This window comes from Hyla sarda, chromosome 12 (genome assembly GCF_029499605.1).
Source record: "Hyla sarda isolate aHylSar1 chromosome 12, aHylSar1.hap1, whole genome shotgun sequence".
NCBI lineage: Eukaryota > Metazoa > Chordata > Amphibia > Anura > Hylidae > Hyla > Hyla sarda.
In genome coordinates this window covers 4,410,354-4,421,750 of record NC_079200.1, presented here as the reverse complement: position 1 = coordinate 4,421,750, position 11,397 = coordinate 4,410,354, and the positions used below count along the sequence as shown (strand labels likewise).

The 11,397-nt window shown below is 45.2% G+C and overlaps 1 protein-coding gene across 6 annotated transcripts in view; it reads right to left on the bottom strand.

The window, feature by feature from the left end:
• CHD6 (chromodomain helicase DNA binding protein 6) overlaps positions 1-11,397 on the bottom strand; it is a 136,930-nt gene that overhangs the window by 61,715 nt on the left and 63,818 nt on the right. For all 6 annotated transcript variants that reach the window (XM_056549343.1, XM_056549348.1, XM_056549345.1 and 3 more), the window contains exons 8-11: positions 9,598-9,715; positions 8,581-8,667; positions 6,010-6,144; positions 342-463 (exon numbers count right to left, since the gene is read on the bottom strand). In XM_056549343.1, coding sequence (XP_056405318.1) covers positions 342-463; positions 6,010-6,144; positions 8,581-8,667; positions 9,598-9,715 — 462 coding nt within the window. The remainder of the gene's footprint in view (positions 1-341; positions 464-6,009; positions 6,145-8,580; positions 8,668-9,597; positions 9,716-11,397) is intronic.

Below are 11,397 nucleotides of genomic sequence, written 5' to 3'. Positions count from 1 at the left end.
TTGTTTAGTGCTGAGAATTGGGAGGTGTGTGCAGCCTTAGCCAATCAGACACTGAACCTCTCTTTGCTGCTCAAAGCAGGAGGGTGGGGGCTGCTCTCAGAGAGTGAGCTGGATGGCAGAGCAGAGCTGCAATGATTCCTGGGATATGTAGGCAAGGAAAGGATGGCAGCCAGAGAAGACAGCAGGGGCCACAGGAGCCGTATATATCAGGCAGGATGGTTTACAGGGAACATATCCTGGTAGTGTGGTGGCTTCGACACTTTTTGTATGTATATACATATTTCTCTGGAGTGCCCCTTTAAGGTGACAATAGATACATACAGAGCTTCGCTGATCCTCACCTGTTGTACCAGTTGAAGAGAAGCCAGTTCATGCCCTCCAGCTGGTATTCTCTCAGCTGATTATTATTTTTGTACAAACGAGAACACACCAACTTCTGCCAGCTTTCGGATGATGGTCTCTCCTATACCCGGATAGAAAATATATGAATTAAATTATATAAATTATCAACGTGAGGGAAAAGGCCGAAGGAGCTCGTACGGAACGCTGACAAGGAAGGATCTCCAAGATTTCCGCAATGGGTTAATATGAAACATCACCTACCTATTACAATGATTCCTTCATGTGATTGTACTGCAGTGGGCACACAACCTCATAAAGCAGTGTTTACCAACCAGCATGCTGTTTAAAAACTAGACCTCCCAGTATACCCAAAGACTGCTGAGATCAGAGGGAAGTCTTGGTTTACCTTTTAGGTACAGTGTGGATTGTCTGGAGGAGGCATATAAGGCTTTGGCTGTCCGGGCATGCTAGGAGTTATTATTCTGTTAAGTAAGTGGTCTCCAAACTGTGGACCTCCAACTGTTGCAAAACTACAACTCCCAGCATGCCCGGGAGTTGTAGTGTTACAACAGCTGGAGGAACCATGGTTGGGAGGCACTGTCATAAAGACATGTCATACTGTTAGGATAGTGCTCTCCAAACTGTGGACCTCCAGATGCTGCAAAACTACAACTCCCAGCATGCCTGCATAACAGCGTGTCAGCTCCCTCCAGAGGATCCACACTGTCCCTGAAAGGTAAATTAAAGTCTTCCCTTTCATCTTAGTCTTTGGCTGACTGAGCATGCTGAAAGTTTATGATAGGTGGGGTGAGAAATCAGGGACTGGTGTACTTCCTAAAATGGGAGGGGTCCCCCAACAATCATGAATTTGCTCTCACTTAAAATGAGAATATCTCTTTAGAAAATTACCCAGCAGGCTATTATTAAGATACATTTTTAGAAATTTTGGTTACAATCTATATTTCAAAATAACCCTGAAATCTTGCAGATTCCATTCTGACCACTAGGGTCTAAGCAGAGACTTCCTGTTGTGTCTGTGATGATAAGGAGGAGGCTGCTGGGAAGTGATCTGTTCACACGCGCATATTTTGCTGCAGATTTTCTACTGCAGAATTTATGATTAAGTTACCAGGAGTAATTCTGCATGTGTGAACTTACCCCTAAGGGCCCATTCACACTACAGCATATTCACCCCTAGAGAAATTCCAATATAACTTTCCGTGTGCAGCATGCAACGGCAAAATCAAACGGCGCTAGGGCCGCGCGGACATCCCCAATTGATGGCAATACAATCAAGGTGGAACTTAGCCAAAAGAATGAACGTGTAGAAGAATTGGTGCAGAGGAATCCCAGAAGGGCCCATTGACAGTACAGAATTTAGGGCACGTTCACTATGTATGTAGCAGATTTTCTGCTTGTAAGTCAATGTTAAAGTCTGCAGCAGAAAATCTGCAGCATATATAGTACCTGTAAATGGTATTATAGTAAAAGATGACACCAGTGCATAAAGGAGACAAGAGATGATGCTCACAGCTCAGCCTCCCCCTTCTCTGTAGAATGAGCTCTGCACAGGTCACAGAGCACGCCCAGTAACCTTTTCCTTTTATGTATATGGGATAACCTCTTTTTTTTCCTTTTTGAAACATATTTTCATAACATTTTTACAAAATGAATAAAACACAAAAAACCTAAATAAGGCACTGAGCATAGCGCCCAAACAAAAATGAAAAAGAAACAGCGCATTGTTGCCATGGGGCCTGCTGTAAAACACATTTCTAAGGGGCAGATTAATCATTGTGTGAAAGTGTGTGCAGCCATTCCTCTTCTTTTCTTTTTTTTTTTGTTGTATTTGGCTTAATTACGCCAAAATTTCTAAAAAAGGTGCACAGATTTCCATAGATTTTGGACAATTGAAGATCACCTCAGAACATGCTGAAGCATGTCACTTTTTTAAGGAAAGGTAGACGGCATGAATTTGGGGGTAGGGGGGAAGGGGTTTTTAATATTTGCATCCTTTTTTTTTTTTTTTTTGCAACTTTTTGAATAAAGGCGCACACAGTAAATATCCTCCACTGCAAATGTCAAAAGTGATTTACTGCACATCATTCGATTTTGAATTTGAAGAAAGTGTCTATTTTGAAATTGCACAAATTTTTTTGCGCCAAATTACAGTTTAAAAAAAAAAAGGAATGGCAATGATAAACCTAAATGCTTTAAAAAGAAAATAAATAAATAAACTTTAGGCAAGATGGCCGCTCCTTTAACGATGTACAAAAGAAAAAAAAAAGAAAAAACAACATTACCTAGATTTAAAAATCAAAAAATTCAATAATTAAAATTTTTTATTACAATGAGAAGATAGAAACAGATTAAAAACAGGGAAAAAAAAGTGACACATCCTCAGACTTTTTCTTGATTTTCTGCCCCTTTGACCCTTAATCTAAAGTAGTTTATTAAGCCCCTTCAGCTATTGTAATTCTTTCTATGCATAGATTTCTTATTCTGCACTGTATATTTACTGTGCATTGAAAAAAAAAAAAAAAAAGCTTTAAAAAAACTGAATAGAAAAAATTTATGGCCATTTTTATTGCTCAACTAGAGAAGTAATAGTGTAAAAAGGGGAGGCAGTCGTGCTAGGTCAGAGTAAAAGATATAAGGTCAAAAATTAGAAGAAAGAGAGAGAAAAAAGAAAATGTGTCTAAAATAGCATAAAATGATAACATTTATTTGGAAAAATGATGTGAGGTCTGCGGCAGGGCCCTTGTCTGGTCACTAGATAAAATGGTTACAATGGTATAAAATGCTAAAAATATAAAATATGCACAGTGGTATTGCACTTCACTAACTGGACAATGAGACAATGAAAGTGCAATACCACTGTGCATATTTTATATTTTTAGCATTTTATACCATTGTAACCATTTTATCTAGTGACCACACAAGGGCCCTGCCGCAGACCTCACGTCATTTTTCCAAATAAATGTTATCATTTTATGCTATTTTAGACACGTTTTCTTTTTTCTCTCTCTTTCTTCTAATTTCTGACCTTATATCTTTTACTCTGACCTAGCCTAGGACTGCCTCCCCTTTTTACACTATTAGTACTCTTTCTTGGCACATGGGTATGTGCAACGCAGTATCCTCGGTATAGGTTTTCTCTTTTTATGTTGAGCTCCCACATTTTTTTTTTTTAAATATATTTTCAACTAGAGAAGTGTCCACCCCTACGTTACGTAAATAGACACTTATCAATTGAACAAACCTTCCATAGATAAAAAGTACAAGAGAATATCAGACAAAAATGCTTCTTTCTCCTGTTTTACCTCTACCCCCATTCTGCTGCTCAAAATGTTTTTTCTGATAACCTTCTCAGCTTTTCGAGTCTGCAAGACAAGCAATACAAGTCTATGGAGGGAAGAGCTCCAGACAAGCAATACAAGTCTATGGAGGGGGGAGCTCCACACAAGCAATACAAGTCTATGGAGGGGAGAGCTCCAGACAAGTAATACAAGTCTATGGAGGGGAGAGCTCCAGACAAGCAGTACAAGTCTATAGAAGGGTGGAGGAAACTTCAGACAAACAATACAAGTCTATGGAGGGGAAAGGAAGGAGCTCCAGACAAGCAATCAATACAAGTCTATATGGGGGGGGGGAGCTCCAGACAAGCAATACAAGTATATAAATGGGTGACTAGGGAGCTCCAGAAGAGCAATACAAGTCTATGGAGGGGGGAGGAGGGAGCTCCAGACAAGCTATATAAGTCTATGAATGGGGAGGAGGGAGCTCCAGACTAGTAATGCAAGTCTATGGAGGGGGAGGAGGGAGCATCAGACAAGTAATACAAGTCGATGGAGGGGGAGGAGGGAGCTCCAGACAAGCAATGCAAGTCTATGGAGGGGGAGGAGGGAGCTCCAGGCAAGTAATACAAGTCTATGGAGGGGGGGTGGGGAGCTTCAGACAAGCAATACAAGTCTATGGAGGGGAAGGAGGGAGCTCCATACAAGTAATTCAAGTCTATGGAGGGGAAAAAGGGGAGCTCCAGACAAGTAATACAAATATATGAAGGGGGAAGAAGGGAGCTCCAGACAAGTAATACAAGTCTATGGAGGGGGAGCAGGGAGCTCCAGACAAGTAATACAAATATATGAAGGGGGAGGAGGGAGCTCCAGACAAGTAATACAAGTCTATGGAGGGGGAGGAGGGAGCTTCAGACAAGTAATACAAGTCTATGGAGGGGGGAGGAGGGAGCTCCATATAAGTAATACAAGTCTATGGAGGGGGAGGAATGAGCTCCAGACAAGTAATACAAGTCTATGGAGGGGGAGGAGGGAGCTGCAAACAAGTAATACAAATCTATGGAGGGGGAGGAGGGAGCTCCAGACAAGTAATAGAAGTCTATGGAGGGGGAGGAGGGAGCTGCAAACAAGTAATACAAATCTATGGAGGAGGAGGAGGGAGCTCCAGACAAGTAATACAAGTCTATGGAGGCGGGAGGAGGGAGCTCCAGACAAGCCATACAAGTCTATGGAGGGGGAGGAGGGAGCTGCAGACAAGTAATACAAGTCTATGGAGGGGGGAGGAGGGAGTTCCAGACAAGTAATACAAGTCTATGGAGGGGGGAGGAGGGAGTTCCAGACAAGTAATACAAGTCTATGGAGGGGGAGGAGGGAACTCCAGACAAGCAATACAAGTCTATGGAGGGGGGAGGAGGGAGCTCCAGACAAGTAATACAAGTCTATGGAGGGGGAGGAGGGAGCTCCAGACAAGTAATACAAGTCTATGGAGGCGGGAGGAGGGAGCTCCAGACAAGCCATACAAGTCTATGGAGGGGGAGGAGGGAGCTGCAGACAAGTAATACAAGTCTATGGAGGGGGGAGGACGGAGCTCCAGACAAGTAATACAAGTCTATGGAGGGGGAGGAGGGAACTCCAGACAAGCAATACAAGTCTATGGAGGGGGGAGGAGGGAGCTCCAGACAAGTAATACAAGTCTATGGAGGGGGAGGAGGGAGCTCCAGACAAGTAATACAAGTCTATGGAGGTGGGAGGAGGGAGCTCCAGACAAGCCATACAAGTCTATGGAGGGGGAGGAGGGAGCTGCAGACAAATAATACAAGTCTATGGAGGGGGGAGGAGGGAGCTCCAGACAAGTAATACAAGTCTATGGAGGGGGAGGAGGGAGCTCCAGACAAGCAATACAAGTCTATGGAGGGGGGAGGAGGGAGCTCCAGACAAGTAATACAAGTCTATGGAGGGGGAGGAGGAGCTCCAGACAAGTAATACAAGTCTATGGAGGGGGGAGGAGGGAGCTCCAGACAAGTAATACAAGTCTATGGAGGCGGGAGGAGGAAGCTCCAGACAAGTAATACAAGTCTATGGAGGGGGAGGAGGGAGCTCCAGACAAGTAATACAAGTCTATGGAGGCGGGAGCTCCATCCACCAGCTCTGGAAAAATTGTAAACTATAGATGAAGCCTGCTAAAAAAAACACCATAAAAAAAGTTATATAATAGCCAGAGTGATGCTGTAGTAAAGTCATCAGTAAAGTAGTAAAGTCAGCCGGTAGGTTTATTTATTTTTTTCAAATGCCTGCAAAACATACATGTGGGAAAACAAAACGTGTGCCATGGTCTTTATTCTACGGATGAACGCCGACTGTATTACTTTACCGTCACATTGATGTCCGGGAAGGCTTGTAGGGCGTCGAACTCTTTCACTTTGCCTGGATCGACATCTTCCTCCAGCTCCCAGGTGCTTTCTTCATAGGACAGTGAACACCATTTCACCAGGTAATGCGTCACCTCCTATGGGAGGACACAATTTATACATTTCCATTTTAACGCATTAACCCCTTAAGGACACAGACAATTTTACTTCTTGTGTTTTTGTTGTTTCCGCCTTGCTTTTTTTTTTTTTCTTTTTTTATTGTTTTTTCTTTTAAGTTTTAAAATTAACAATTCACAATTAAACAGTATAGCACATTCTTCATTCATAACTATCCCCTCCCAACCCGTCCCACCCCAGTTACCATCGTGATTAAAAATAAATAAATAAAAAATATCTCCAGTTTTTCCAAACTCTTTTAAACCCCTTTATGGATTGTTTTGCCAGCTCTTTTTCATATAAAAATATCCTCCTAATAAGGTCGACCCACTCCTCTAGCCGCGGACGCACTTTTCGAAACCATTTCCATAGGATAAATAACCTTAGCATATGTTAGAAATGTAATAATCAATAATTCTCCATTCCCCAACTCCTATCAACATCTTTATCTTAAAGGGGTACTCCGCTGCTCAGCTTTTGGAACTAACTGTTCCGAACGCTGGAGCCGGCGCTGGGAGCTTGTGGCGTCATAGCCCCGCCCCCTCATGATGTCACCCTGTGGGCCCTCTCCACTGCAAATGCTGATGAGAAGGAGGCATCAGGGTAAAGCTCTTTGAACCATCGCTTCATGAAAGCAATGGGGTTTTGGCCCTTTTCGGAAGGCCGGTCACCATTAGGTTATTTCGGCGCAGCCGATTCTCGAGGTTGTCGTTCTTCTCCCCCTGGGATCTGAGGGCGGCCAGAGATTCAGGCACCAGGCCCACTGTGTTTTAAACCACTGAGATGCGCCTCTCAGATTCAGACCCGGTCCCTCAGCGTCTGGAGATCAAGACACATCAGGCTGACATCCACTTTAAGTTCCTCCAGATTGCCCCAGAGAGAGGTATTGGAAGCCTGTATAGCCGATATAATTAGTTTGCTCACTTCCTTAAAGGGGTACTCCGCTGCTCAGCGTGTGGAACAAACTGTTCCGAATTCGTGAAGTCATAGCCCCGCCCCCTGAAGATGCCACAGATGTCATGAGGGGGCGGGGCTATGACGTCACAAGCTCCAAAACGCTGAGCAGCGGAGTACCCCTCTATGTGTAAGCTCCTTCGGCTCCTCAGATCCCCCGACCGGGGAGTTCGGCTGGAGCGCACGAGCAGGAGAGGAGCGCGCCGCATGAGAGCTGGCCCAATTTTGTTTGTCTGCCTGCGCCGGGTCCAGTTTAGAACCCATCTTCCCTGTCTTGACCCAGTTACTAGCCGTCCCATAAGCCAGGATTTGCGATCAGGATGTTAAATTAGCAGGTTCGGAGCGGGAGCACTCACAGCATGCGTCCGCTCATACCAAGCGTCAGGCCATGCCCCAAATGTCCAATAGTCTTAAACCCCTTTCCTACACCAAAACCCAGAGTCTATATCCAAAAATGTAAATTTTCCCATAAAGGAGTGAAATTACATTCTCTATCTATTCCACATTTTTTTTTACAATTCACACCAAATATAATTATATAAATTCGCCATTGTGTACTCCCTAAACTTCTTATTCAGTTGCTGAGATTCTAAAATTTCAAAGAAATTTAGTTTATTACTCCGAACGCTGTGTGCGGGCTTCCGTGTTCGAGACCACCCCCTCGTGCCGTCACGCCCGCCCCCTCATGCCGTCACGCCCGTCCCCCCTCAACGAAAGTCTATGGGAAGGGGGCGTGACAGCAGTCGCGCCCCCTTCCCATAGACTTTCGTTAAGGGGGCGGGCGTGACGTCACGAGGGGGCGGCCTAGAACACGGAAGCCCGCACACAGCGTTCGGAGTAATAAAACTTCCGGACGCTGCGAGCGGAGCTCCGGAAGGCAGGGAACTGGAGGACCCCTTTAAGCTACATCCGGTGCACGGAGCGAACTTCATTCCGTGCCGGATGACTGGCGATGCGGGGCAGAGGCTCTTGACATCACGGCCACACCCCACGTGTCACGTCACGGCCATGCCCCCTCAATGCAAGTCTATGGGAGGGGGCGTGACGTACGTCACGCCCCCTCCCATAGACTTGCATTGAGGGGGCGTGGTCATGACATCACAAGCCTCCGATGCTGCACCCGACACTCTAAACCAACACTGGGTGTAGCAGGGAGATCGCGGGGGTCTCCAGCAGCGGGACCCCAGCGATCAGACATCTTATCCCCTATCCTTTGAATAGGGGACAAGATGTCTAGAGGCGGAGTACCCCTTTAATTCTAAGAATTTGCAACAAATCAAGAGTATTTCAGTCCTGAGCAGTATTTAGTTGGTGGGTATTTCTGACACTTCTCAGATAACGTCATATATATATATATATATATATATATATATATATATATATATATATATATATACGCTCACATATCAGATTTATGGGGAACCGGAAGTACGTTTACCTAATGAGAGAAAAAGTCAACTTACCTCTCCGGTATCAGAGTCCTTTGTATGAGCAACTTCTAATACTCTGTCCACCTCCACATAGTCCGGGTTAAACATATCTTCATCTGGCTAAGGGAGAACGGTAAAGATATGCGTCAGGTATCGCGGTATGAACGACACCGTCTAGACCGAATTATCTCTGTACAATACATTAGACCAGTGTTTCCCAACCAGTGCGCCTCCAACTGCTGCAAAACTACAATTCCCAGTATGCCGCGACAGCCAAAGGCCTTTCTGCCTCCTCAAGAGGATCCATACTGTGCCTGAAAGGTAAATCAAGGCTTCGCTCTAATGAGTTGAGAGCTTTGATTTATCTTTTGGGGACAGTGTGGATCCTCTGGAGGAGGAAGACAGGACTTTGGAAGAACGGGCATGCTGGGAGTTTTTACAGTGGCTCCACAACATGCTTCATTAATAGATTTCAGGATGTTTATATTTTATTTTTGTATGTTTAGTCCATAAGTCTATGGAAAATTTAAAATAAAACCCATGAAATGTCAATCCTAAAGTTAGAAAACATGGGGTGGTGGAGCAGTAAATAGTGCAGATAAACATTTCTAAAAGCACATGAAAGCCCCATACCATTTTCCTGTACCCTTGTATTGGAGAACTACAAGTCTTAGCATGCCCTGACTGCTGCAGACCTGTAAAACCTGCCCAGATTGGTAGTTTTTCTTCTCTGTGTCCAGCAGACTTTTTTAAGGGGTATTTGCATTTCCCCGCATACATTTTTAGGGGATTTTAAACTTTGCCACGGAAAGAAAAAAATAAATAAACTCCCAGCACGGCAGAAAGCCAAAGGCTGCTAAGATGAGAGGGAAGCCTTGATTTACCTTTCAGGGATAGTGTGGAGGAGGCAGACAGGCTGTTGGCTGTGCAGGCATGCTGGGAGTTTTGTAACAGCTGGAGACACACTGTTACAGTAGAAGGTATATAGTTCATACAAAACAGCAGACGTAATAAAGGTAACGTTCCGTGTGGTTTGTCCCTTACACTGACCTCGGTGAAGATGTGCTTCATCTGTGCTTGCTTGTTTCGAAACCTCTTGATCTTCTGCTGGATCCTTGGATCCTTTTCTAGATCTTCAAGGGTCGCCCACTTACAGTGGAGATAGGAACTGAGAAGGAAGTAGACGTCAGTTCACACGCAGCACTATGACCCGCGCCCTTCAGACAATGATAGTTTAGATACAACGATAGCCGGGGATACACAGACCGCTCTTCTGATCATAGGACATTTAGTGTTCACCTCTTTTTGTATCTCCCCCAATGACGCCTCTGCACAGACAACTGCAGTCAGGGAATTAAATGGCCGTACCAGAGGTCAAACCTCCTGCTCCGGAGAGGCCATATGACTAAATAGGCACTCACCATTTGAACAACATTTTGAATAGATCACTAGTACAAGCGAATGTAAGAAATGTTTTAATATATCATGTTAGACTTTAATACAAGTCTATGGAGGAGGAGGAGGAGGGATCTCCTGACAAGTAATACAAGTCTATGGAGGGGGAGGAGGGGGCTCCAGACAAGTAATACAAGTCTATGGAGGGGGGAGGAGGGAGCTCCAGACAAGTAATACAAGTCTATGGAGGGGGGAGGAGGGAGCTCCAGACAAGTAATACAAGTCTATGGAGGGGGAGGAGGGAGCTCCAGACAAGTAATACAAGTCTATAGAGGGGGAGGAGGGATCTCCTGACAAGTAATACAAGTCTATGGAGGAGGAGGAGGAGGAGCTCCAGACAAGTAATACAAGTCTATGGAGGGGGAGGAGGGATGTCCAGACAAGTAATACAAGTCTATGGAGGGGGAGGAGGGATCTCCAGACAAGTAATACAAGTCTATGGAGGGGGAGGAGGGGGCTCCAGACAAGTAATACAAGTCTATGGAGGGGGCAGGAGGGAGCTCCAGACAAGTAATACAAGTCTATGGAGGGGGGAGGAGGGAGCTCCAGACAAGTAATTAAAGTCTATGGAGGGGGAGGAGGGAGCTCCAGACAAGTAATACAAGTCTATAGAGGGGGAGGAGGGATCTCCTGACAAGTAATACAAGTCTATGGAGGGGGAAGAGGGATCTCCTGACAAGTAATACAAGTCTATGGAGGGGGGAGGAGGGAGCTCCAGACAAGTAATACAAGTCTATGGAGGGGGAGGAGGGAGTTCCAGACAAGTAATACAAGTCTATGGAGGGGGAGGAGGGAGTTCCAGACAAGTAATACAAGTCTATGGAGGGGGAGGAGGGAGCTCCAGACAAGTAATACAAGTCTATGGAGGGGGAGGAGGGAGTTCCAGACAAGTAATACAAGTCTATGGAGGGGGAGGAGGGAGTTCCAGACAAGTAATACAAGTCTATGGAGGGGGGAGGAGGGAGCTGCAGACAAGTAATACAAGTCTATGGAGGGGGAGGAGGGAGCTTCAGACAAGTAATAAAAGTCTATGGAGGGGGGAGGAGGGAGCTTCAGACAAGTAATACAAGTCTATGGAGGAGGAGGAGGGAGCTCCAGACAAGTAATACAAGTCTATGAAGGGGGGAGGAGGGAGCTCCAGACAAGTAATACAAGTCTATGGAGGAGGAGGAGCTCCAGACAAGTAATGCAAGTCTATGGAGGGGGAGGAGGGATGTCCAGACAAGTAATGCAAGTCTATTGAGGGGGAGGAGGGAGCTCCAGACAAGTAATACAAGTCTATGGAGGGGGAGGAGGGAACTCCAGATAAGTAATACAAGTCTATGGAGGGGGAGGAGGGAGCTCCAGACAAGTAATACAAGTCTATAGAGGGGGAGGAGGGATCTCCTGACAAGT